The sequence below is a fragment of the Rhinolophus sinicus genome, linkage group LG03, assembly GCF_036562045.2.
Source record: "Rhinolophus sinicus isolate RSC01 linkage group LG03, ASM3656204v1, whole genome shotgun sequence".
Lineage (NCBI taxonomy): Eukaryota > Metazoa > Chordata > Mammalia > Chiroptera > Rhinolophidae > Rhinolophus > Rhinolophus sinicus.
In genome coordinates, this window is record NC_133753.1 from 82,354,013 (window position 1) to 82,378,225 (window position 24,213).

The 24,213-nt window shown below is 35.8% G+C and overlaps 1 protein-coding gene across 16 annotated transcripts in view; it reads right to left on the reverse strand.

The window, feature by feature from the left end:
• Positions 1-24,213, reverse strand: part of RALGAPA1 (Ral GTPase activating protein catalytic subunit alpha 1) — a 212,429-nt gene that overhangs the window by 70,357 nt on the left and 117,859 nt on the right. For all 16 annotated transcript variants that reach the window (XR_012494845.1, XM_074328151.1, XM_019750426.2 and 13 more), the window contains 4 exons: positions 20,821-20,889; positions 9,517-9,651; positions 8,912-9,095; positions 969-1,830 (listed from right to left, as the gene is read on the reverse strand). Coding sequence is in view for 15 of the 16 variants with exons in the window: in XM_074328151.1 (XP_074184252.1) it covers positions 969-1,830; positions 8,912-9,095; positions 9,517-9,651; positions 20,821-20,889 (1,250 nt within the window). In the remaining variant the exon portion in view is untranslated. The remainder of the gene's footprint in view (positions 1-968; positions 1,831-8,911; positions 9,096-9,516; positions 9,652-20,820; positions 20,890-24,213) is intronic.

The window sequence follows — 24,213 nt, forward strand, 5'->3', positions numbered from 1 at the left end:
CTAAATCCGTTGGGTTTTCCTGGGTAATTGGAACATCTTTTGTTCTAATGAAGTGACTCTTGGTGGGCTCCTGGATAACTTCAGGATGAGGCCTCATCACCAGAAAGAGCAACCACGATTAGAAGGTTGGAACTTTCAGCTCCATCTCTGGGGACGGGGGAGGAGCTGGAGACTGAGTTAATATCAATCGTATCTATGTGACGAGGCCTCCATAAAAATCCCTAAATTATGGGGCGTTCAGAGAGCTTTCAGGTTGGTGAACACAACACATTCAATGTGCTGGGAAGGTGGTACACTCAGCTCCACAGGGACAGAAGCTCCTGCACTTGGGATCCTTCCAGACTTCATCCTCTTCACCTCTTCATCTGGCTGTTCATTTATATCCTTTAATTATCCTTCATAATAAACCGGTAAATGTACGTAAAAGTTCTGTGAGCCATTATAGCTAATTATCAAACCTATGGAGGAGGTTGTAGGAACCCCGCATTTATAGCTGGTTGGTGAGAAGTATGGGTGGCCCAGACTTGCAACTGATGTCTGGAGTGAGGGGCAGTCTTGTAGGTCTCAGCCTTCAACCTACCTGTGCTAACTCCAGGTAATGTCGGAACTGCTTGGTGTGGAAAACTCACACATGTGTGAATAAGAAAAAACAGTTTTTCCTATTAGCTTACATGAAGGTTGGAAAAAACAAGATCTTTTTCAATTGTATGAGCTATAATTTCTAAGTCATATAGTTCTGCTAATCATTATGAAAATGTTAATAGTTAATTTATTGGGTTAGGTTACCTTTTTATTCCTTGAATCTACATAATTCAGTAGTCTCAAAAAAAAAAAATCTGCCCAATGGTCAGATAATTAATTTAGTAAATAAAATTTAGTAAGGACAGAGACTAAAATAGTTGATCAAAAGATGAATAAGACTAATATGTAAAAGAAAAAAAAGAAAACAATTTCTTTTTTATTCTTACCTTTTGTCCCAGGAATTCATTCCCAATATACTAAGAAGCAATCTGCAATAATAAAATGCTGATTGAGGCTTTTGAGGTGTTGGTTCATCCTGCTCCATAGCTTTCATGTTTAAGTCATTAAAATGTTTCTCAACGAATTCTTTTTCCTCTGTATGTTGCTTGAGGATAGCATTAATAACATCATTTTCCTGTTTTTCAGAAATGCACACAGGTTGCGGAGCAGGTATATTAAGTGAGATCCCAGTTCTCTGTAAGCATTCAGGACTGGTTACACCTAAATACTGCAAAAGCTCGTCAAGAACATCTTCTTCATCTCTTATTGTATCCCAAGTTGGTACAGTTTCTCTGAATCTTTTAAACTGGAAGGAAATCCCATCTCTTACTGTTGTATCTTCAGAGCATTCATTAGGTGTAGGAGGCTCGTCTGGCTTTTCTTGGTGAGACAATGAAAGCGTGAGAGATGTAGGTTCTGACAAGCCACTTACAGGAGGTGGTCCATACAGGATGGCAGAATCCCACGAATATTTTCCAGAGAGATCACGTACTATGATTCTGACATTAGAATTGGCTGATGCAAGACCAGCAGATAAACCTCCCCCAGGGATACTCTCTTCTGATCTGATCTGGATACAGGACACCAAGGTTGTATTGTTCAACACGAAGAACTGGATATTTGGACTCTCAAAAAGTTCAGGAGAAAGTTCGGTGCTTTCACTGTAATGATTGTCATGATTTTCACACACCTGACTTGTTAACATAGCAGGACCACCACTCATTGGATAATGGCCCAAGTGATTTACCAGATGTGTAATAACAGTGCGGGCAGCTATAGAGATTAATCCTTGTTGCATCTGAGTTTTCACTAGAAATAAAAAAATAAAAAAATAAATAAGGGAGTGGGTATACTGTTGCTTCCTAGGACGTCATATTAATAGTGAAACATTAGACAAGTAGGGATTTCATCACATTATCAAAATCACATTCAAATATTTCAGTAATTATTAGTATTTCCAATTTAGACTGTAGGAATGATGGCAAAGAAAACTGTTCTTCGATGAAGTTCTGTTGTTAATTTCATAAGAAAGCCCTTTTTGAAATTTTTGCTTATTGATTCTTAATTTGAACTTAAGCGTTTAAATGTACATAGTACCTTCAAAGGATAAAAAACTATTAGAAATCACTTGAAATCACTTAGCACAGATTAGAAAGCCAATGAAATCCAACTGATAAGTTTTTTTTTTTTTTTATCTCATGAGCAGATTCAGAAACACAGTTTGCAGCATGCCTTAAATGACACTTAATTATGGCTTTTATCGATGTAAAAGTTTCAGAGAAAAGTTATCTTTCACTAAACTTCAGGAGTTGGGATCAATTTAAATGAGTCATTATAGTCAGTATATGCCAAGGAAGGTTTGCTTTAAAGGAAGAAAAATTCTGTATTGGCTTGCTTATGTATTTTTTTTCTAAGGTATTCTTCCGGGGTATTGTGGTCTCATTTGAGCAGTTAGTGGTATGTAAAAGGCATTTTCCCCCTTCCTTAGGAAAGGACATTAGGGAAAGCAGATAGATAAGGAGCGTATTCACATGAGCAAATTAAAAAAATCATAGGAAACAGTAAAAAGAGAAAACTCAAAGCATTTAGCAATAGGAGGCCTGAAAAGGCAAGGTGCCTAATGGCAGGACATGAAGGAGAAGGAAAGGGAGGGGAGAAGAAAGACAGAACACAGAAAGAGCGAGTACAGGGAGGACGGAGGAAGTGCAGCTAGACAGTAACTGTCAAAGCCCACTAGCCCAAGACTGCCAGTGTGATTCTAAGAGGGCTGATGTGGAATTCAATTCAGGAGTGAGTGGTGTCAAGAAGTGGGGACAATTTGGTGATGTTTACCTTGATACTTTTCATCTAGGAGATTGGATGTGAGTTGTCATTGGTAAAGAAGTACTAATCATTTATGTATGAAGAGAATGTTTAGTTTTGTGTGTGTGTGTGTTTACAGAGTTCTTGTCTTATAGAAATGATTGCAGAATGACTGTCTCTGTATTGTTCTATCACAGTTACAGAGTCATCTTGTCTGAGTATTGTTTATATTCTGAAAGTTAATCATTTGGAAATATTGTGGCCTAGCTGCAAGAATAAATAATAGATTTGAGAATGTCCTGATGGTCAAAGTATTATCTGTATTCGATAAATTCCTTAATTTTAAGTGTACTTTGTGATGAATTCTGGTAACTGTATAGAACTGTGTAACCACCAACATAATCAATATACAGTAAAACTCCCATATCAAAAAAGGGATAAATTTTATTTTATGTAAATTAACCTTAATAAGCCCAATTTAAGTTTCTAAGGAGACTAGCTTGTACATTGCTGATATGATTACTTAAAAAGAAGCAAGAGAGAAGAACAAGTGTTACATTTTCAAGGCTGTAGCCCTTAAGATTCAGAACCATCACCACTGGGAAACAGGCCGAAAATCAGCAAGAAACCAGCTGCTATCCCATTAAGACCAATAACACTTTCCCCATTTCTTCAATTCTATAAAAGAACAGTTTCCTTTGGGCTTTGGTTGATTTTGAAATGTTACTGAGTACCAAAATTTTAATCTTCCATTATTGATCAACTTTTATGTCTACATACATGTGCATATGAACATTTTCAGTTTATTTAAAAACTCAATTACATTGAACTGTTCTAGTCATTATATTTATGGCTAGTTCTGAAAATCAGTTATTCAACTCTAGATAACCACACTAAATGATTAACCTTAATTCAGTTCTACATTTTCAAGACTGTAAGCAAAGTAAAAATATATGTCACTAGATGATGAGAAACAGAGGGGTGGCTTGAATCTAATATCTGCTTTCCCTTCTCTAATTGTAACTTAGAATATGATAATGTTAACACTGTAAGGGGCCTTACAGATGACCTAGCCAGTATGTCTCATTTTGCACATGAGGACAAATGGGTTCACAGAAGATAAGGGATTTGCCTGTCACAGAAGATTTTACATCAGTTCTGGTTTTTTGCTTCCCAGCTCAGTGGTGGTATTTCCTTCTTTTCCACAACTCTAACTCCTGTATTTTTTTCTCTTTTGTTCAACTGCCTTTTTCTTTTGGCAAGACATTGTAACATAAACAATGAACTCAAAATTTATTTTTTTCTGTGTATAGTAACTTCAAAAGTTACTCTGCATAAATTACTAAATAAATGGCCATGATAAATTGTAAAAGCTCATTTAAATAAGAGTAAATCTTGTCTTAAATGATAATAAAAATCATAATTAAAGATTTTTTTATTTTTGATGTAGGAAAAAAATTTCTGCTCTTTTTCTTCTTCCTTTTGACTGAGTGATAAGCTTAAACAGGTGACTCATTCTAAGCAGTGAATCTTTTTTCTGGAACATTTCTGAAGAAGCAAAAGAGTGTAATTTAATAGAAATAGATCACAGAAAAGGGAAGAGTTCCTGACTTTGTCCCTGGCTTGCTCTGTGATCATGGACAAATTAAATAAAACTCCTTAAGCCCCATTTTTCTCTAAGAATAACAGATTTTTTGTAAATATAAATTGAAAACTCATATACAAAGCTAGATTTAACAGAAACAATATAAATCATTCAATTTTGAGAGCATTATAAGTAACATAGGTTTTATGAGTTCCTTTATCAAGCTTGCTCATAAATAAACCGCAAGAATGAGCCAGCTCTTTCCTTAAAACATAAACTCCTAAGTCCAGGTAGCAATCCATCCTATATATGCTCTTCCCAAAAGAGATAGTGGGAATGCAATTTAAATGAGCTTGTTCACAACTCTGTCAAAATTATTAACATTGAGAATACCTAAGAAATAAATGTAGATTTCAGGTGTAGGTAAAAGCATTTTCTTGTCTAAGTTGTTTCTCTAAATTTAGGATCTATATAAATATAGAATTACAAAAACAATCTTTCAACTTAATTGGGCAGTTAGATTTATCTGAGTTATAAGCTATAGAACGTATGTATCTTCTACATAACTACTTAGATATAAAGAAAACATGAAATGCTCTAATTTAGAAATTCAAAATGAAATTCTAAAATAACCCTCCTTGTGAGAATATGCAAAATGAAGATATCGATGCTTCTAAGGCTTTGTGTAACTAGCATTCATTTAAAAAAGTCTATTCAGGGTTGTCTTTTCAGATTGTCAGATTAAACAAACCCTACAGCATTTGCAGCAAACCCATAATTACAGATTATTATGGCATACAAAGCAACAAGACATAAAAAGCCGCTGCAATTCACTGCACTGTAATAGAACATGCAGAGGAAGTTAATTTTGGCAAATGCTTTAAATATTAGCTTTGCATAATGTGTATAGGTGAAACTATAATTAGGACAGAATGAATTCTTTGGAGCCTCCTTTCACTCTGACCCTGCAAATGATGACTTTTTGCTAATAAGACTACTGCCATTTGACAAAAAGCCAACTTCACTACCTTATTCTTTAGTAAATTTAATAATTACAGCTACTCCTGCCAATAGTTCTCAAATCAGACCTGTTCAATCCAATACTGAGCTTATTAGGGACACTCTATGTTTAGAAATCTTTGGCCAAAAAAGTACTTGAAGATGATGAAGCATGCCTTAGACAAGGGCACAATGATTAGTCATTTTCGCCACATTAAAAAAAATAAAAAAGGCAACACGTTGTCACTACACACCACAGAATCACCTGCTGTTAATTCACAGCTGTTTCTGAAAGGTTCTGCATTTATTTGTTCCTTAATACCTTGAAGAAAGTCCAAAGGGAATAACTAAATACTTTAGAGAATAGTACTCCAGAGTATTTGGTATCAATATATTTAAAATCATCTCATCTATATAAAATCTTCACTTTTGTGTCTTTTAAAGTGAGTGTTATTAGTGGTACAGTAAATTTGGTAGGAAATGCATTAAAACTTCCCTTTATATAAGTAAACCATTTATTTCACTTTTTTTTAAAGTTTAAGATATACACTATATTGGCCTGAATCAAATTTTATCATTTTACATCTTTAAAAATACAAAAAGCAACTAATCTTTTTATATAACTTTGTTTTTAAGTAAAATAAACACTGTAATTTGCTATGCTAAATCTAATAAGTCACCTATATCAATTCTTGTCTCAATTACTTTGCTATAATGTGCTGACCAGTAGATCTCTATTATATCTGAGCTATAATTTAAGTCTTATATTCCTATTTCACTTGTATATTTGTGTTCTAGACAAACTATTAGCAACTTGTAGTCCACCCAAAACCCTAACCCTATTTCCTTGCTGTGGAACTTCATATCTTCACTTGCATTTGATGTCATCAATTCATTATCACGGCCACATCCTAGACGTTTTAATCTAGTAATAACTATTCTGCCTTTAAACCTCACTCTTCCTTAATAGCTTACTCTTTGACTACCACCTCCTAGTCTAGTGACTTCCCAATTTTGGTTTTGTAGAGCCCTTGGAGAGGGCTCTTGGAGATGCATAGATCTCGGCTTCCACCCTGCTGTAGCTTTACTTCAAAAGTTTTACAAATTTGGTTTCCTAGTAAAATTTATTTGAAGAGGTTCCACTGCTTAAGAATTCATTTTAACAACCACTGCCTTAACATACTGATGCTCTTTGGGTTCTCAACCATTGCTGCATATCAATCATCTGCAAAGCTTTTAGAAATCCCACATCCGTGTATTAAAATCTATATGATGGGACCAGAGCATCAGTATTCTAATGTGAGCCAAGGCTGAGAATCACTGTTCTAACTTCTTATTGCCAACCACATCTACTCTCTGACTCATAGGATCACTCCATTTTTTCCAACTTATTAGACATTTCCTAGCATGAAGTCAATCCTCACCAAACTTAGATTTTATGGTTAAATCATATACCCATATCCTGACAGCAACAGTTCCCTTGTATTTCTGCCAAATCCACTTTACTGACTGCTGACTGGGGCAAACAAAACTTTGTAGTTTCCATTTTATATTGGGCCCTCAAAAACTTCTGCCAATTTCCTTCATTTACTTCCATCTTCATCGTTCTGGTCTCAGAAGGGCTAATAATAGCACCTATACTTTCCAGCTCACCCTTCAGGAACTTCACTCTATTAATGATGATCCCCTTCCCACCTTCCTTCTCAGCCTTCTCGGCTTATAATTAATTTCAACTCTCTTCATCCTTAAGAATCCCTTAACCCTGAATCATCCTTTAGTTTACCTACTATTTTACCACGTTTTCAAACAGTCAATCTTCTTTAAAGAGTACTTTGTATAGATGGCTCTATTTCCTTAACTCCTGTCTGCTCCAAAACCCAGCTTTCCACTTCTGCCTCCTACTTCTCTGCAAAACTAAACAGACATTTGTCAGTGATTTTGTACTTGACCTTTCTGTCATTTAATACTGTTGGCCAGTCTTCTAAAAATCTTTATCCTCTCTTCATTTCTGAAAAACTACTGCCTTGCTTTTCCTTCTTTTCCAATTTTTTCTTCTCAGAACGAACACACACACACACACACACATACCATATGTATATATATGTGTGTGTGTGTGTGTGTGTGTGTATACGTATATATACATATATATACGTATACACACACACACACACACACACACACACACACACACACACACCAGGGGTGCCAAAAACCAAAAAAATGTATACACATGACTTGTATTCATTTCTTGTTATAGGTATATATTGAGTATTACAATTTTAATACGGTTTTTTCCTTTCTTAAAATGTGTATACATTTTTTGGCACCCTCTGTTTACATATTTTCCTAACAGCTCTCTGCTAAGATCTAGATCTGCATTTGTCCGCTAGGTATCTTCACATAACTATCAAACAGGCACCCCAAACTAAACTGTTTCCAACACTGTCCTCATTTTCCATCTCATCCTCTGAATTCTCTCACATTCTTGGTCTAGTTTGGGGAAAATCTAACTAATTTAAGTCTTTAGCAACTCTTGCTTGGCCTATTACAAAAGCTTCATGATTAGTCTCTCTGATCCTGGGTTAATCTCCCTAAAATCAATCTAACATACCAGAGATCAGAGAACTTCTTTGTAAGGGGCCAGACACTAAAGGGGTCAGCTTTATGGGCCACACAATCTCTGCTGCAACTACTCAACACTACTGTTTTTGCACAAAAGCAGCCATTATGATACTTAAGCGAACAGCACGGAGATGTCCCAATAATACTTTATTTATAGAAACAGGTGGCAGGCGTGGGCTACGATTTGCTGACTCCTATAAAATACTATTGTCCAAGTTCTCTTAATACTAATTTTATCATATATATCATCTCCTTAAAACCCTTCAATGATTGCTGGCTTCCTCTAGGGTACCCATCTCTTCAGTGTACTTTTATTTTTATACTCATATAAGGTTGTTTACATCTTTTCTTTATATCAGACTGTATACGCTCTGAATGTAGAAGCAATGTGGCTTAAAAAAATGTTACTGAGTTCACTATGTACCAAGAACTATGCAAAGGGTTTTACACGTATTATCTTATGTAGTACTCAAAATGACCCTATGAGGAAATGAATATTATTATCATCCCCATTTTACAAATAAGGATACAGGCATAGTCACTTGGCTATTAAATGAGAGTCAAAATTCAATACCACATCTGCCAGACTCCAAAGCTAAATCTCTTATTCAATTATATAAATCCTATGATGTACAAAGTAAAATATCAAAAATAACTTATCAGAATAACAGCTAGAAACACAAAAGGCATGTCATCACATATAATTTTAGTAACTGCATATCTGAAGTTATTTTTTAAAAATGAACTTTGCTGTAAAAATATACATACTGAGGTAAACAACTACGAAGTAAGATATATCTTCCTCCATTATTTCCACCCATGGCCTCAAATTATGCACTGAAAGAACCCAAACAATATTGTTCTGAAGAAAATTCACTTTACCTTCTGTTACTGGCTGGAGTTTAGAAGATCGCTCTGAATCAGGAGAGTGCAGAGGTTCAGGCTCTTTCAGACTTTCCAAATGCATAAAAGGATCATAATCTACAGATGCCAAGTCTGAGAGGCTTATTGGAAAATACCTTGGATTGCTAAAACACTGAGCTCCATAAACACATCCATGTAATACCTGAAAATACAGGGAAAAAAACATACAAGTTTTCCTTTTCAGTGAAAATAAATAAATAAAAGTAAAAGGGGGAAAAAAAAGTCCACTGGTGATACAAGACCTTGACAAAATTTTAAATATTTTATAACTTAGCTCCCTAATCAAAACAAAATTTAACACCTCTTAAGCAGAAGAAAGAGTAAAATTTAACTCATGATTCTTATATTCAACAAAGATTTATGGCTGCTTTCAAAATTTTGTAATGAAATAGCAGTGTCTTGTAGGAATTACTTTTTAATTATCTTTAGGTACTATAAGACAAATCTATGTTCTTAGAGAATACCTAGCTCTAAAACAATGAAAACTAATACTAAGGAATGTTATTTCTTTAGGTATTAAAAACCCTTGGTTACCAAATAAATAATAAAGCAAAGAAGTGTACCTTATAAATGCAATTGAGGACAGATTTTTCTATTTTATCATTTTCTGCTCCTGTAGCATGGACTGGTTGGAGCAGAGTCTTCAGAGGTAAGGCCATAATCCAGTCCAGAAGGCACAGAAGTAAGGATACCACCAACTAGAACAACAACAAAAAAGATCATTATTATTGTAAACTCATAAGACAAGAGCTTAACACCAACTTATTTTTCGTTTTCAAAATTTATTTGAGGAACTTCAATCATAAGTTCCAACATTAATATTTAACCAGACCTAACTGATTTTAAGATGTTGTATATGAACATTATTGTGGGTTTCTCCCTTATATTTCACGGCAAGTACAATGAAACCTGAAGCATAATAAAAAGGAATGTTAAAAATTCTTTTTTATTGAAAATAAATATTGTGCTTAAAAGACAACAGACATCAATTAGCTATACTTGTTTAACTGCCTAAGCAGTGGAATACAAATGAAAAGTTTTAGTCCATATGTATTACAATCACTTCCACATTCATTTTCTAATTTAACAAAACCTCATTGAGTATCTTGCTAGAAAGACCACCTTTAACCCCTTTCTCAAACTGTTACTAATTTTTTAAAATGAATCTTTCCGTTGGACACTTTTAAACCAATGGATGTTATAGCCAAAACACTTTTATTCAAAACAAGGAGTAAAACAGCAGAACCTATGTGGTGCACCTTTTGGGTAAAGAATCACAATTAGTACTATAGAAGTGTCAGTTAAGTAGCAGTACCGTGTTTCCCCCAAAATAAGACCTAACCGGACAATCAGCTCTAACACGTCTTATGGAGCAAAAATTAATATAAGACCCAGTATCATATCACACCACACCACACCACACCACACCACACCACACCACACCACACCACACCCAGTCTTATGTTATAGTAAAATAAGATCGGGTCTTATATTAATTTTTGCTCGAAAAGACACATTAGAGCTGATTGTCCAGCTAGGTCTTATTTTCGGGGAAACACGGTAAGAGACGTGCTCATCTTTAGAGTGAAAGACCAACTCTCCAACTCAAGGAGCAAATCACAGCAAGCTTTTCCCCATGTGGGGTACAGTCCCAGAGAGCAGTTTCCAGGCTCCTGGCCTCACGTGGGGAGGTGCTGGCGCGGGTAGTGAATGACCATCAACTGTGATTGGTTGGCTATCAGCTGTAACCGGTTAGCCAATTGGCTACTGATGTAACTGCAGGGCTGCGTTGATTGGTTGGTTGGTTGGCAGGCAGAGAAGTGAATGGCGGACTATGGATCGTGTGGCTACTACTGTGTGTGTCTTGTTCGGCCGCCAGAGAGAATATAGTGGTATGACTCCCCTATCTATGGCTCCATGGGTGTTCCCTTTTGGCCTCACCATATCCTGCGTTCTTATGTGGGGAACGGGCCACAGGCTGCCCCGCACGCCACCCCATTCTCCCATTGCAAACTTTCATGAAGATCAGGGCAGTTTGGGAAAAATTGTGAAAGAGAGATGGGAACTAGGTACAAACCTAAAAACCACCCAGAAGGAAAAAGTCCACCCTAAGTGTGCGAACTATTGTACTGACCATGAACTGTTAACATGAAACATTAGCGTAAAGCTGAGGAAAAACACTAAAACAATTGTAGTGCCAAAATGTAACATAAGCAAACATTCCTGATGGATTTCAAGTCCACATAAAAAACAAATTTGTACTGTTAAACTTAATTTACCAAGAACCAGGAGAACTATGGACTGAAATTAGAATTATTATTTGGGAAGAATGAAGAAAGATAACGCTGGAAGTAAAAAGAAAATTGAGGTGGCTGAGAGAAGAAACACTAAAAATTGTTTGAGAGGTAAGAGGCGAAAGTAAAAGGTGACAAAAACATGGTTAGAATACTGAACGCAATTTTTCAATGACTGTCATGTAAAAATAAAAAGAACTATTACAACAGTCAGTATAATGAGATGGAAGGGAACAGCAAAAAAAAGGAAAAATAAAATTCTACCAAAAGATTCAAAAACTAAAAGGCAAATTCAAACCCAGACTGGGAATGCTGAATGACCGATAAGGAAGCACTTTATCTGACCAGGAGAAAATAAAAGGCATATGTAAACAGTACACTGAAAAGCTATTTAGAAGAGGCAAAAGGATAACAGGTACCTTTGAGGAAAAGTCCTATGAGAAAGAACCTGTAATTCTAGAAAGTGAAGTGAAACTTGCCCTGAAAGTACTGGGAAGAAATAAATCACCAGGGATAAATGGGATACTGATAAAATTATTTCAAGCCACAGAGCCTGAATCTGCCAGTCCTAACAAGAATATGTCAACAAATATGGAAAACAACACAATGGCCTACAGACTGGAAACATTCAATATACGAGCATATCCCAATCTTCAAGAAAGGAGATGCTAAGGAGTGCAGTAAGGTTAGTCTATGCTTTACAGACTAAAGTCTGACTACGTGGATTATGAAAAGCTATGGGTTGCTCTGAAAGAACTGGGCTGCCTCAGCACTTTATCGTCCTGATGTGTAACCTGTATTGTGGACAGGAAGCCACTGTCAGGACAGAATACATATAGAGAGAATGGTTTCCTAGAGACAAAGGTATCCAACCAGGGTGCTTTTATCTCCCTGTTTGTTTAATCTGGGTGCAGAACACATATGAAAAACCATGCTAGGCTCAGAAGAAGAGTGAAAATTGGTGCAAAAAATATCAATAACTTAAGATATGTAGATGACACCATCTTCCTGGCAGAAAAGTAGCAATGATTTGAAACAACTTCTGATTAAAGGAAAAGAAGAAAGTGTTAAGTAAATCAGGACAGCATTTTAACATTAAGAAGACAAAAATCACGACACACAAGAAATACACAACTTTAATGCAGATAATGAAAACATTAAAATGTTAAAGATTTTGCTTACTTTGGTTCAGTCATCAATTCGAATGGAGACGGCAGCCAAGAAATCAAGAGAAGGCTGAGACTTGGAAGGGCAGCAATGCAAGACTTAGGAAAGATCACCAAGAGTAAAAATGTGTCATTGGAGAACAAGGTTAAGATCATTTACTCCCGTGTATTCCAAATTACTATGTAGAAACACAAAAGTTGGACAGTGCAGATATCTGATAAAATGAATTGATTCATCTGAAATATGATGTTGGAGAAGAGCTCTACAGACACTCTGGAGCATCAGAAAGACAAACAAGTGGGTGCTACAGCAAATTAAGCCTAAAAGATCCCTAGATGCAAAAATGACCAAACTGAAGCTGTCCTACTTCAGACACATCATGAAAAGGCTCGGTTCTTTGAAAAAGACAATGATGCGGGGAAAAATAGAAGGCAGCAGGAAGAGGAAGACCAAACATGAGATAGACTGAGTCCATAGAAGAAGCCATAGGCGTGAGTCTACAGGTGCTGAGCAGGGCTGTTGCGGACAGGACATAGTGGACATCACTCATTCATAGGGGCACCAGGAGTTGGAGCTGACTCAATGGCACGTAATACACACGTAGTGTGAGATCGCTGAAATGTAGTGTCAGACAGAATACCTGAGTAGAAAGAACTTAAAAGTACATACAGAAGGGGCGGCCGGATGGCTCAGTTGGTTAGAGTGCAAGGTCTCAACAACAAGGTTGCCAGTTCAATTCCTGCATGGGATGGGGGGGCTGCAACTAAAGATTGAAAACGGCGACTGGACTTGAAGCTGAGCCGCGCCCTCCACAACGAGACTGAAGGAAGACTTGGAGCCAATGAGCTCTGGAAAAACACTGTTCCCCAACATTCCCTAATAAAAAAAAAATTAAAGAGAAAAAAAAGTACACACAGGGAAGGTAATACTTTGGAGGAGAAGAATATTAAGAGGGAATAATATTAAGAGGGAATCTAAGCAATTCAGCTAATTAACAACCCCCACCCAATAACCCAATTATGAAGCAGAAGAAAATTGTAACATATTCTAATCTAAGTATTTTCAAACAAGCATTTAGATATGGGGGACAAAGAAAACCCCATCTTAAGTCAGAAATTAAAAAACTAAAATGAAATAATTCAAGAAAGAAAGAACTGATTTACGTCAGGAAAAGAACTATAAGAAAAAAATCAAAATCATGTTAGAAATCAGGGCTGAATTATAAAATGACTAAGGAAGAATAAATTTGAAAAATCAAAAACAAAATTTAATAAGGGGCATTGAAGAACAGTGAGAATACAATTAAGAGAAGAAAAATGATGACGTCATAAAATGGCACATGAGGTGAGTCTCTTGAAATCTCCCCTGGAATTTACAACAAATTGAACAATTATAATTCCACAAAGGACTCCTTGTGTGGAAGACAGACTAGACTAAGAGGCATGCAACTGAAATCATCTAAAAGTGGGCAAATTGGGCAAGCAGGAGAGGGGGGAAGGGGAAGTGCAGAGACATGGTCCATGGCCACAGGATATAGACCGGAGCTCACTGCAGTTTGGAATTTACTGCACTCGCAGGAGGGGTTAGAATTTGGGCTGCAATCGCACCCATTATGTCCCACAGTCCTGCCTGAGGGATCATCATATAATATGGCTGAACCCAGCACTTGGGGCAGAGACCTCGCAGCAAAGACTGAATACAGAAGGGTGAGAACAGTGGTTTATGTCCTCAATGCCAGGCAGAAAACAGAAAACAAAGACACTGAGCCTGGCCGCCTCCTCCCCACCCTCCCCCACCCTCCCAGTTTAGAAGCGGGCTCCAGAATAAACTCCAGTAGTAGTGTCAGATTAAAGAACAGAATGTCTACAGCCATTAGAACTGTAGTTCTACGAGCCACAGACTCAAAGCACAGCTAACTCTGGTGAAAGGGAAGGAACTGTAGGGGAAAGACAATTGTGGGCTGGTAGTTGCCATTGTTCAGAGAGACCTGTCACAGCCCACCCTGCCCCTACTTTTCTGGGTGGGTTCCTATAGGGGCAACCAGAGCCGCTGAGACACGCAGGCTCTGCATAGGGCTACAGGGGGAGCACTGGGATTTCAGAAGCTCAGAACTCCACATCCCCCCAGGGAGGCAGTACCCTGAGACTCAGCGACCTGCTCACGAGGAGAAGCCCACCTTCCAGGGAACCCCCCCCACCCCATGGCGTGAGAAGCCGGAACAAGGAAAGAGAAAATATAACGCTACCGTGTGAGATTGAATAAAAAACTGCAACGGGAGACAAAATAAAACATTCCACCAACACCTACTGGAAAGCAAAAGAAAGATCTCTTTATATCAACCTGCTGCAGAACCCACTCCTATACATGCCCAGAAGAGAAATAATTTGCTAATTGCCATGAATAACCAAGGTAACAAGGCACCTCAGAAAGAAAATGAAAAGTCTCCAGAAAATGAACTTAAAGATATGGAAATATGTGACTTAAATGACAGAGAATTCAAGATTGCAGTTCTGAAAAAACTCAACTAGATGCAAGAAAAAACAGGCAGTTTAATGAATTTAGAAACACAATCAAAGAACAAAATGAAGATTTTACCAAAGAGACTGAAATTTTTAAAAAGAACCAAATAGAAATTCTGGAGATTAAGAACTCAATAAAAAAAAAAAGAAGAATGAAACAGCCAGCTTAGGTAATGGAGCTGACAAGATGGAGGAAATAATCAGTGACATTGAAGACAGAAATCTAGAAATGACACAGATGGAAGAAGAGAGAGACTTGAGAGTTGAAAGAAATGAAAGAACTCTACACGAAATGTCTGACTCCATTAGAAAGAGCAACATAAGAATAATGGGCATACCAGGAGGAGAAGAAAGGGTGAAGGGAACAGAGAGTATATTCAAACAAATAGTCAATGAGAACTTCCCAAACTTGTGGAAAAAAATGGATCCTCGAATCCAAGAAGCAAACAAACACCTACTTACATCAATCCAATAGGCCTTCTCCAAGGTACATTGTATCGAAGCTGTCAAAAATTAATGACAAAGAAAAAACTCTCAAGGTAGTCAGGGAAAAGACAATGGTAACCTACAAAGGAAAGTCTGTTATATTAGCATCAGATTTTTCCACAGAAACTCTACAAGCCAGGAGGCAGTAGTATCAAATATTCAAACTACTGAAAGAGAGAAATTATGAGCCAAAAATAATACATTCAGCAAAGATATCCTTTAGATATGAAGGAGGAATAAAGACCTTTCCAGGTATATGGAGGCTGAGGGAATTTTCTAACACATGACCTGCATTACAAGAAATACTGAAGGAACAAAAAATCAAAATACAAAACCATGAGTACTATTACAAACAGACAGACAGAAGCAGGAAATGGCAATCCCTACAAAAATAGGGCACTATACACTTAAAGGTAACATACAGGATAAAGAAGGAAAAAAACATTAAAATAAGTGGGGGGGAGACAACACGCTAGTGCAACTCAGAAATCAACTCATAGCATGAATAGGGATAACTTGCAACAACAAAAACATAAAAGGGGAGAGTGTAAAGGTCTGAACCTGCAAAGGGGAATGGAGATAAGAAGCATGCTGAAGAAAAAGGACTAATGTAAATATGAAACTTTCTTTTACATAAACTTAATGGTAACCACTCAAAAAAAATCCAGAACTGAAATATGTAACGTAAAAAAAGAAGAAACAGAGGGAGAATTCATAAAATACCACCACACTGAAATAACAGACAGCAACAAAAAGACAAAGGAACAATGGAGCCACCAGAAAACAAAATACAGAAATGATAGGAAATCCTCGTACGTCAATAATCACGCTAAATATAAATGAACTGAACTCACCAATAAAAAGGCACAGAGTAGCAACTTGGATCAAAAAACTAAACCCAACCATATGCTGCCTCCAACAGATGCATCTCAGCTACAAGGACAAATACAGACTCAAAGTGAAAGGGTGGAAATTAATACTCCAAGCAAATGGTATTCAGAGAAAACTGGGTGTAGTTATACTTAAGATGAAACAGACTTCAAGATAAAAGAAAGTAACAAGAGACAAAGATGGACATTTCATAATGATAAAGGGGACAATACAAAATAATATTATGTAATATCATTAATATTTATGCCCCCAATCAGGCAGCCCCAAAATATACAAAGCAAGCACTAACGTTACTAAAGGGAGAAATTGACCAAAACACAATATAGTAGGGGACCTAAATACATCATTGACAGCTACAGATAGTTCAATCCAAAAAGAAAATAAATAAGGAAATATCAGCTCTAAATGATACATTAGAAGAAATGGACATAACTGACATTTATAGAGCATTTCATTCCAGAACATCGGACTATACATTGTTTTCTAGTGTATATGGAACATTCTGAAGGATAGGCCATATATTGGGACATAAAACTGGCCTTGGCAAATTTAAGAAGATTGAAATTATATCAAGCATATTCTCTGATCACAAGGCTTTGAAATTGGGTATCAACTGCAAAAAGAAAGCAGGAAACACCACAAAACATGGATTAAAAGCATGCTTTTAAAGAACAACTGGGTCAAAGAAGAAATGAGGAGAGATCAAAAGTTACATAGAAACAAAATGAAAATACATCCTATCAAAATTATTGGGATGCAGCAAAAGCAGTAACAAAAGGGAAATTTATATCATTACAGGCCTATCTCAAGAAAGAAGAAAAAAAATCCCAGATAAAGAACCTCACATTACACCTTAAAGAACTAGAAAAAGAACAAATGAAACCCAAAGTCAGGAGAAGGAAGGAAATAATAAAAATCAAGGCAGAACTAATGAAATAGAGAACAAAAAGACAATAGAAGAAATTAATGCAACAAAGAGCTGGTTCTTTGAAAAGATTAATAAAATTGACAAACTCTTGGATAGGCTCACTAAGGAAACAAGAGAAAAGACACAGACAAAATCAGAAATGAAAAAGGACAAGTTACCATGGATGCCACAGAAATACAAAGGATCATCCAAAAATACTTTGAAGGACTATATGTCACCAAATTCAATAACCAAGAAGAAATGGACAAGTTCTTAGAAACATATAGCCTTCCTAGACTGAATCATGAGAATTGGAAAATCTAAATGGACAGATCAAAAGAAAGGAAATTGAATCAATCATCCAAAACCTTCCCAAAAGCCAAAGTCCAGGACCAGATGACTTCACTCGTGCATTCTACCAAACCTTCAAAAAGAATCTAACACCTGTCCTTCTCAAACTCTTCCACAAAATTGAAGAAAAGACAATACTCCCTAACTCATTTTATGAGGCCAACATTACCCTGATACCAAAACCTGCTAAGGATAACACAAAAACAGAAAACTATAGACCAATATCTCTGATAAATATAGACACAAAAATCCTAAACAAAATTCTAGCAAATCGAATACAACAATGCATTAAAAAGATTATTCATCACGACCAAGTGGGGTTCATCCCAAGGGCACAAGGATGGTTCAATATACGCAAATCCATCAATGTGATACATCACATAAACAAAACAAAGGACATAAATCATATGATTGTATCAATAGATGCACAAAAAGCATTTGACAAGATACAACATCCATTTAAGATTAAAACATTTAATAAAATGAGCATAGAAGGAAAATACCTTAACATAATAAAGGCCATGTATGACAAACCCTCAGTATCATAATTAACCGTGAAAAACTGAAGCCCTTCACTCTACATTCAGGAAAAAGATAGGGCTGTCCCCCATTACCTCTGCTATTCAACATAGTGTTGGAAGTCCTTGCCAGAGCAATCAGGCAAGAGAAAGAAATTAAAGGCATCCAAATTGGGAATGAAGAAGTTAAACGGTCACTTTTTGCAGATGACATGGTGCTTTATATAGAAAAACCCTAAAGACTCCACCAAAAAGCTATTAGAAAGAATAAACAAATACCATAAAGTTGCCAGTTACAAAATGAATGTTAAAAACTCCATTGCATTCCTATATACTAACACTGAAATCTCAGAAAAAGAAATGAAAAAAACAATTCCTTTTGCAATTAATCGAGGATGTGAAGGACCTACACATTGAAAACTGTAAGACATTTTTAAAAGAAATTGAAGACATAAAAAAATGGAAAGAAATTCCATATTCATGGATTGGAAGAATCAACATAGTTAAATGGCCATATTACCCTAAGCTATATACAGATTTAATGCAATCCCCTATAAAATTCCAATGGCATTTTTTAAAAGAAATAGGACAAAAAAAAAAAAAAAATCATCAGATTTGTATGGAACCACAAAAGACCCTGAATAGCCAAAGCAATCCTGAGAAGAAAGAACAATGCTGGAGGTATCACACTCCCTGACTTCAGCCTGAACTACAGAGCAACAATAATCAAAACAGCATGGTATTGGCAGAAAAACAGACACACAGACCAATGGAAAAGCACTGAAAACCCAGAAATAAACCCACATAAATACAGACAGATAGCTTTCGACAAAGGAGCCAAAAACATACAATGGAGAAAAGAAAGCCTCTTCAATAAATGGTGCTGGCAGAATTGGAAAGCCACATGCAAAAGAATGAAACTAGACTGCTATCTGTCACCATATACCAAAATTACCTCAAAATAGATCAAAGATCTAAACATAAGACCTGAAACAATCAACTGAATAGAAGAAAACATAGGTACTAAACTTATGGACCTTGGGTTCAAAGAGGATTTTATGAATGTGACCTCAAAGGCAAGGGAAATAAAAGCTAAAATAAATGAATGGGACTCTATCAAACCAAAAAGCTTCTGCACACATCGACAAAATAAAGAGGCAACTAACCGAATGGGAGAAGATATTTGCAAACAACACATCCAATAAGGGGCTAATATTCCATATATATATGTATATATGGGACTCATACAACTCAACAGCAAAAAGACAAACAATCCAATTAAAAAATGGGCAGAGGACCTGAACAAACATTTCTCCAAAGAGGACATACAGATGGTCAATAGACATATGCAAAGATGCTCAACATCACTAATCATCAGAAAAATGCAAATAAAAACCACAATGAGGTATCACCTCACACTAGTTAGAATGGCTATCATCAACAAGATAAATAATTACAAGTGCTGGAGAAGTTGTGGAGAAAAAGGAACCCTCATACACTGCTGGTGGGAATACAGATTGGTGCAGCTGCTAAGGAAGGCAGTGTGGCGATTCCTCAAAAAATTAAGAATAGAATTACCATATGACCCAGCAATCCCTTTCCTGGGTATATACCCCAAAAAAAATCTGAAAACATTTATCTGTTAAGATATACGTGCTCTGATGTTCATTGCGGCTTTATTTATGGTGGCCATCACATAGAAACAACCAAAGTGTCCTTCGATAGATGACTGGATAAAGAAGATGTGGTATATATATACACAATGGTATACTACTGTGCCATAAGAAAAGATGAAACAGTGCCATTTGCAACAACATGGATGGATCTTGAGATTATAATGCTAAGAGAAATAAGTCAGACAAAAAAGTCGAGAACCATATGACTTGACTGGTATGTGGGATATAAAATTGAAGGCAACAAAGGAACAAGTCAAACAAATAAAGAAACAAAACCTCACAGACATACAATAGTTCAATGGTTTCTAGAGGGTAAGGGGGGAGGAAGGATAGAAGAGTGTAAAGTGGGTCAAATACATGGTGATAGAAGGAGAACTGATTCTGGATGGTGAACACAATGTAATATATAGGTGATGAATTACAGAACTTCACACTTGAAAACTACGTAATTTTACTAACCATTGTCACCTTAACAAATTTTAACTTAAAAAAAAAAGAAAACAAACAGAAACTTTGAACTCACAAATACATAATCTGAAATGATTAAAGGAATCTGTAATAAATTTACTGAGGTAAATGCAATCTTGTTGAACCTTTTAATGTAGGGTATGCCTTCTCTTAAGTGCCATATGTCTCTATATATTATACATATGTATTCTCCTTAATGGAAATTTCTTCTACCAGTGACAGCTACACAAAGATGCAGGGCTGCCTTCAGTTGATGAATTCCTCAAAATTAATAATTTTCAGGCATAGACAAGACCACAATTTGGCAGGGTAAAGTAAAATAATTATACAGGGATAGATTGTCCTCCTATGTTCTTTACAACCCTGAGATTCAAAGACTTTATTAAATGACCATGATTAACTTAAAATTTGAATGAAAATATAATCTCTTACACTGAAATAGAAAGATATATTTTACATTATAGTTGATTTTAAAGACAAGATGAATTAATGTTTACCATGTAAACATACCATGTATATAACTTTGCAATTTTAAAACAAATATTTTAGTAGATAACCACATATTAAATATGAAACAAAATTTAAATTACCCTCTTGTCCATTTCATAAGACGAAGCTTCTGTACTTGGCAAAAGATGGGTAATAGTGGCTATTAGGATCTGTAGGTGAAAAAAAAAAAAAAAAAGCTCAAAATATGTTAAACCAACTGTGTATCCTAAAACTTAAATATTATGCTAAAGTGATATAAAAGCTATTGCTGCAAGTTTATGCTAAAACATTAACACTGTTATTTCAAAGTAATTTTTAATAAGTAAACTTTTCAAGTATATTTAACTATCAAACACTCACCAATCGTTATGTATACAATCAATTTTATATATGCTTTGTCAACTTAAATGGATTTCTTACAAACTCAGTTCATGAATCAATACATATAAATACAGACAACATATGTTTTAACAGAAAAAAAGATACATAGATAAGCAAAAAGAAAAAGATTTATGAAAACCATCTGCAATTCTGTTAAGAAATCTACTCTGCTCTATATTTGGTATAGAAGGAATATTACCTCAACATAAATAAAGGGCATAGACGACAAGCCTACAGCTACATATTCAATGGTAAAAAGTTAAAAGCCTTTCATCTAAGGTCAGGAACAAGACAAAGATGTCCACAACTGCCATTTCTATTCAACACAGTAGTGGAAGTCCTACCATAGCAATTAGGCAAATAAATAAATAAAAACATCCAAATCTGAAAGGAAGGAGTAAAACTGTTTCTGTTTGCAGATACCATGATCTTATGACAGGAAACCCTAAAAAATCTACCAAAAAAACTGTTAGAATAAATGAATTCAGTAAAGTTGCAGGATACAAAGTCAATATACAAAAAAACAGTTGTGTTTCTATACACTAACAGCGAGCTATCAGAAAGAGAAAGAAAGATATCCCCATTTACAATAGCACCAAAATCAGTAAAATACTTAGGAATAAATTTAAACAAGGAGTTGAAAAACCTGTACACTGAAAACAATACAACACTGATGAATGAAATGAAGAAGACACAAATACAACAGTCCCCACTTATCCTCAGGGGTAACATTCTAAACCCCCCAGTGGATACCTAAAACCATGGATCGTACCAAACCCTATCTATCTATACTATGTTTTTTCCTGTACATACATCCTTAAGATAAAGTTTAACTTATAAATTAGGCACAGTAAGAGACTAACAACAGTAATTATAAAACAGAAAAATTAGAACAATATTCTGTAATAAAAGTTATGTGAATGTGGTCTCTCTCAGCAAGCTAGCACAATTTCCTTTTCCTTCTTCACAATTTTGCAGACAAGACGATTCATTCTTACTATAGATTTTAGCAACCTCAACATACAGTTTTTTTTCTTTTCTTACTTATTAAGATGATAACTTTCACCTTTGCACTTAAAGAAGCACTTTACAGTTTCTTTTTGGTATATCTGAATTGCCAGCATCACTATTCTTGCATTTTGGGAGTCACTATTAAGCAAAATAAGGGTTACTTGAACACAACCACTGCGATACAATGACAATCAATCTGATAACTGAGAGGGCTACTAAGTGACTAATAGGTCGGTAGTGAATACAGTGTGGATACGCTGGACAAAGGGGTGATTCACATCCCGGGTGGGACAGAGAGCGAGAGACAACATGCGATTTCACCACACTACTCAGAACAGCATGCAATTTAAAACTTATTATGAATTGTTTACTTCTGGAAATTTCCATTTAACATTCTCAAACTGTAGTTGACCCCATGTAATTAAAACTGCAGAAATGAAAACCGTGGATAAGGGAGGACTATTGTAAATGGAAAGATATTCCACGTTACAGATTGGAAGAATCAATAGTTTTCAATTGTTCATACTATCCACAGCAATCTACAAATTCAATGCAATTGAAAAATTCCAATGGCATTTTCCTCAGAAATAGGAAAAAACCATCTTAAAATTTGTATGCAATCACAAAAAAGTGATGAAGAGCTAAAGCCATCTTGAGAAAGAACAAAGCTGGAGGCATCATACTTTCTGATTTCAAGTTACATTACAAAGCTATAGTAATCAAAATATGACCGTAAGGTACTGACATAAAAACTGGCACACAGACCAGTGGATCCGAATAGGGAGCCTACACATAAACCCACGCATATGTGATCAACTAATCTTTGATAAGGGCATCAAGAATACACAATGGGGAAAGGATAGTCACTTTAACAAATGGTGCTAAGAAAACTAAATATCCACACACAGAAGAATAAAACTGCACCCCTATCTTACAACGCTCACAAAAATTAACTTTAAATGAATCAGAGTTAAGTGTAAGACCTGAAACCATAAAAGTCTAGAAGAAAACATAGAAAAAATGATTCTTGACATTGGTCTTGGTATTGATTTATTGGATAAGACACCAAAAACACGGTGTCTTATCTTGCCCAAAAGCATGGGCAACAAAAGCTAAAATAAACAAGTGGGACTACATCAAACTAAAGAGCCTCTGCACAGCAAAAGAAACAATACATTGAAAAGGCAGCTGATGAAATGAGATAAAATATTTGCAAGCAATGTATCTGGATAAGGGGTTAGTATCCAAAATATATAAAGAATTCAAGCAACTCAATAACAAAAAAGCAAACAATTCATTAAAAGATGGGCAAAGGACCTGAACAGATATTTTTCCAAAGAAGACATTCAAATGGTTAATAGCTGTACGAAAAGGCGCTCAACATCACCAACCATCAGGAAAATCCAAATCAAAATCCCAATATCACCTCTCATCTATCAGGATGGCTATTTTCAAAAAGAGAAGAGATAACAGATGTTGACGACGATGTAGAGAAAAGGAAACCCTTATTTACTGTTAGTTGGAAATATAAACTAGTAAAACAATTTTGGAAAACAGTATGGCAGTTCCTCAAAAAATTAAAAATAGAACTACAGTATGATCTAGCAATGCTACTCCTGGGTATTTATCTGACAGAAATGAAATCAGTATCTCAAAGAGGTATCTGCATACTCATGTTCATTGTAGCACTGTTCACAGTAACTCAGATATGCAAACAATCTAAATGTCCTTCCACTCATGAATAAAGAAAGTGTGGTGTGTGTGTATATACACAATGGAATATTATTCATCCACAAAAAAGAAGGTAATCCTGCCATTTGAGACAACATGGATGAAACTGGAGAGCATTATTCTAAGTGAAATAAGCCAGACAAAAAAAGACAAATACTGTATCACTTATATGTGGTATCTAAAAAACAAAACAAAAACCAAAAAAAAAAAAAAAAAGCTGAAACAGAGTAAAATAGTGGTTGGCAAGGGCTGAGGGGAGAGAAGAGAAACAGGAGAGATGCAGGTGAAAGGGTACAAACTAATGTGCAGCATGGCAACTATAATTAATTATATGGTCGGTATGGAATACGTGAAAGTTGCCAGGAGTAGAT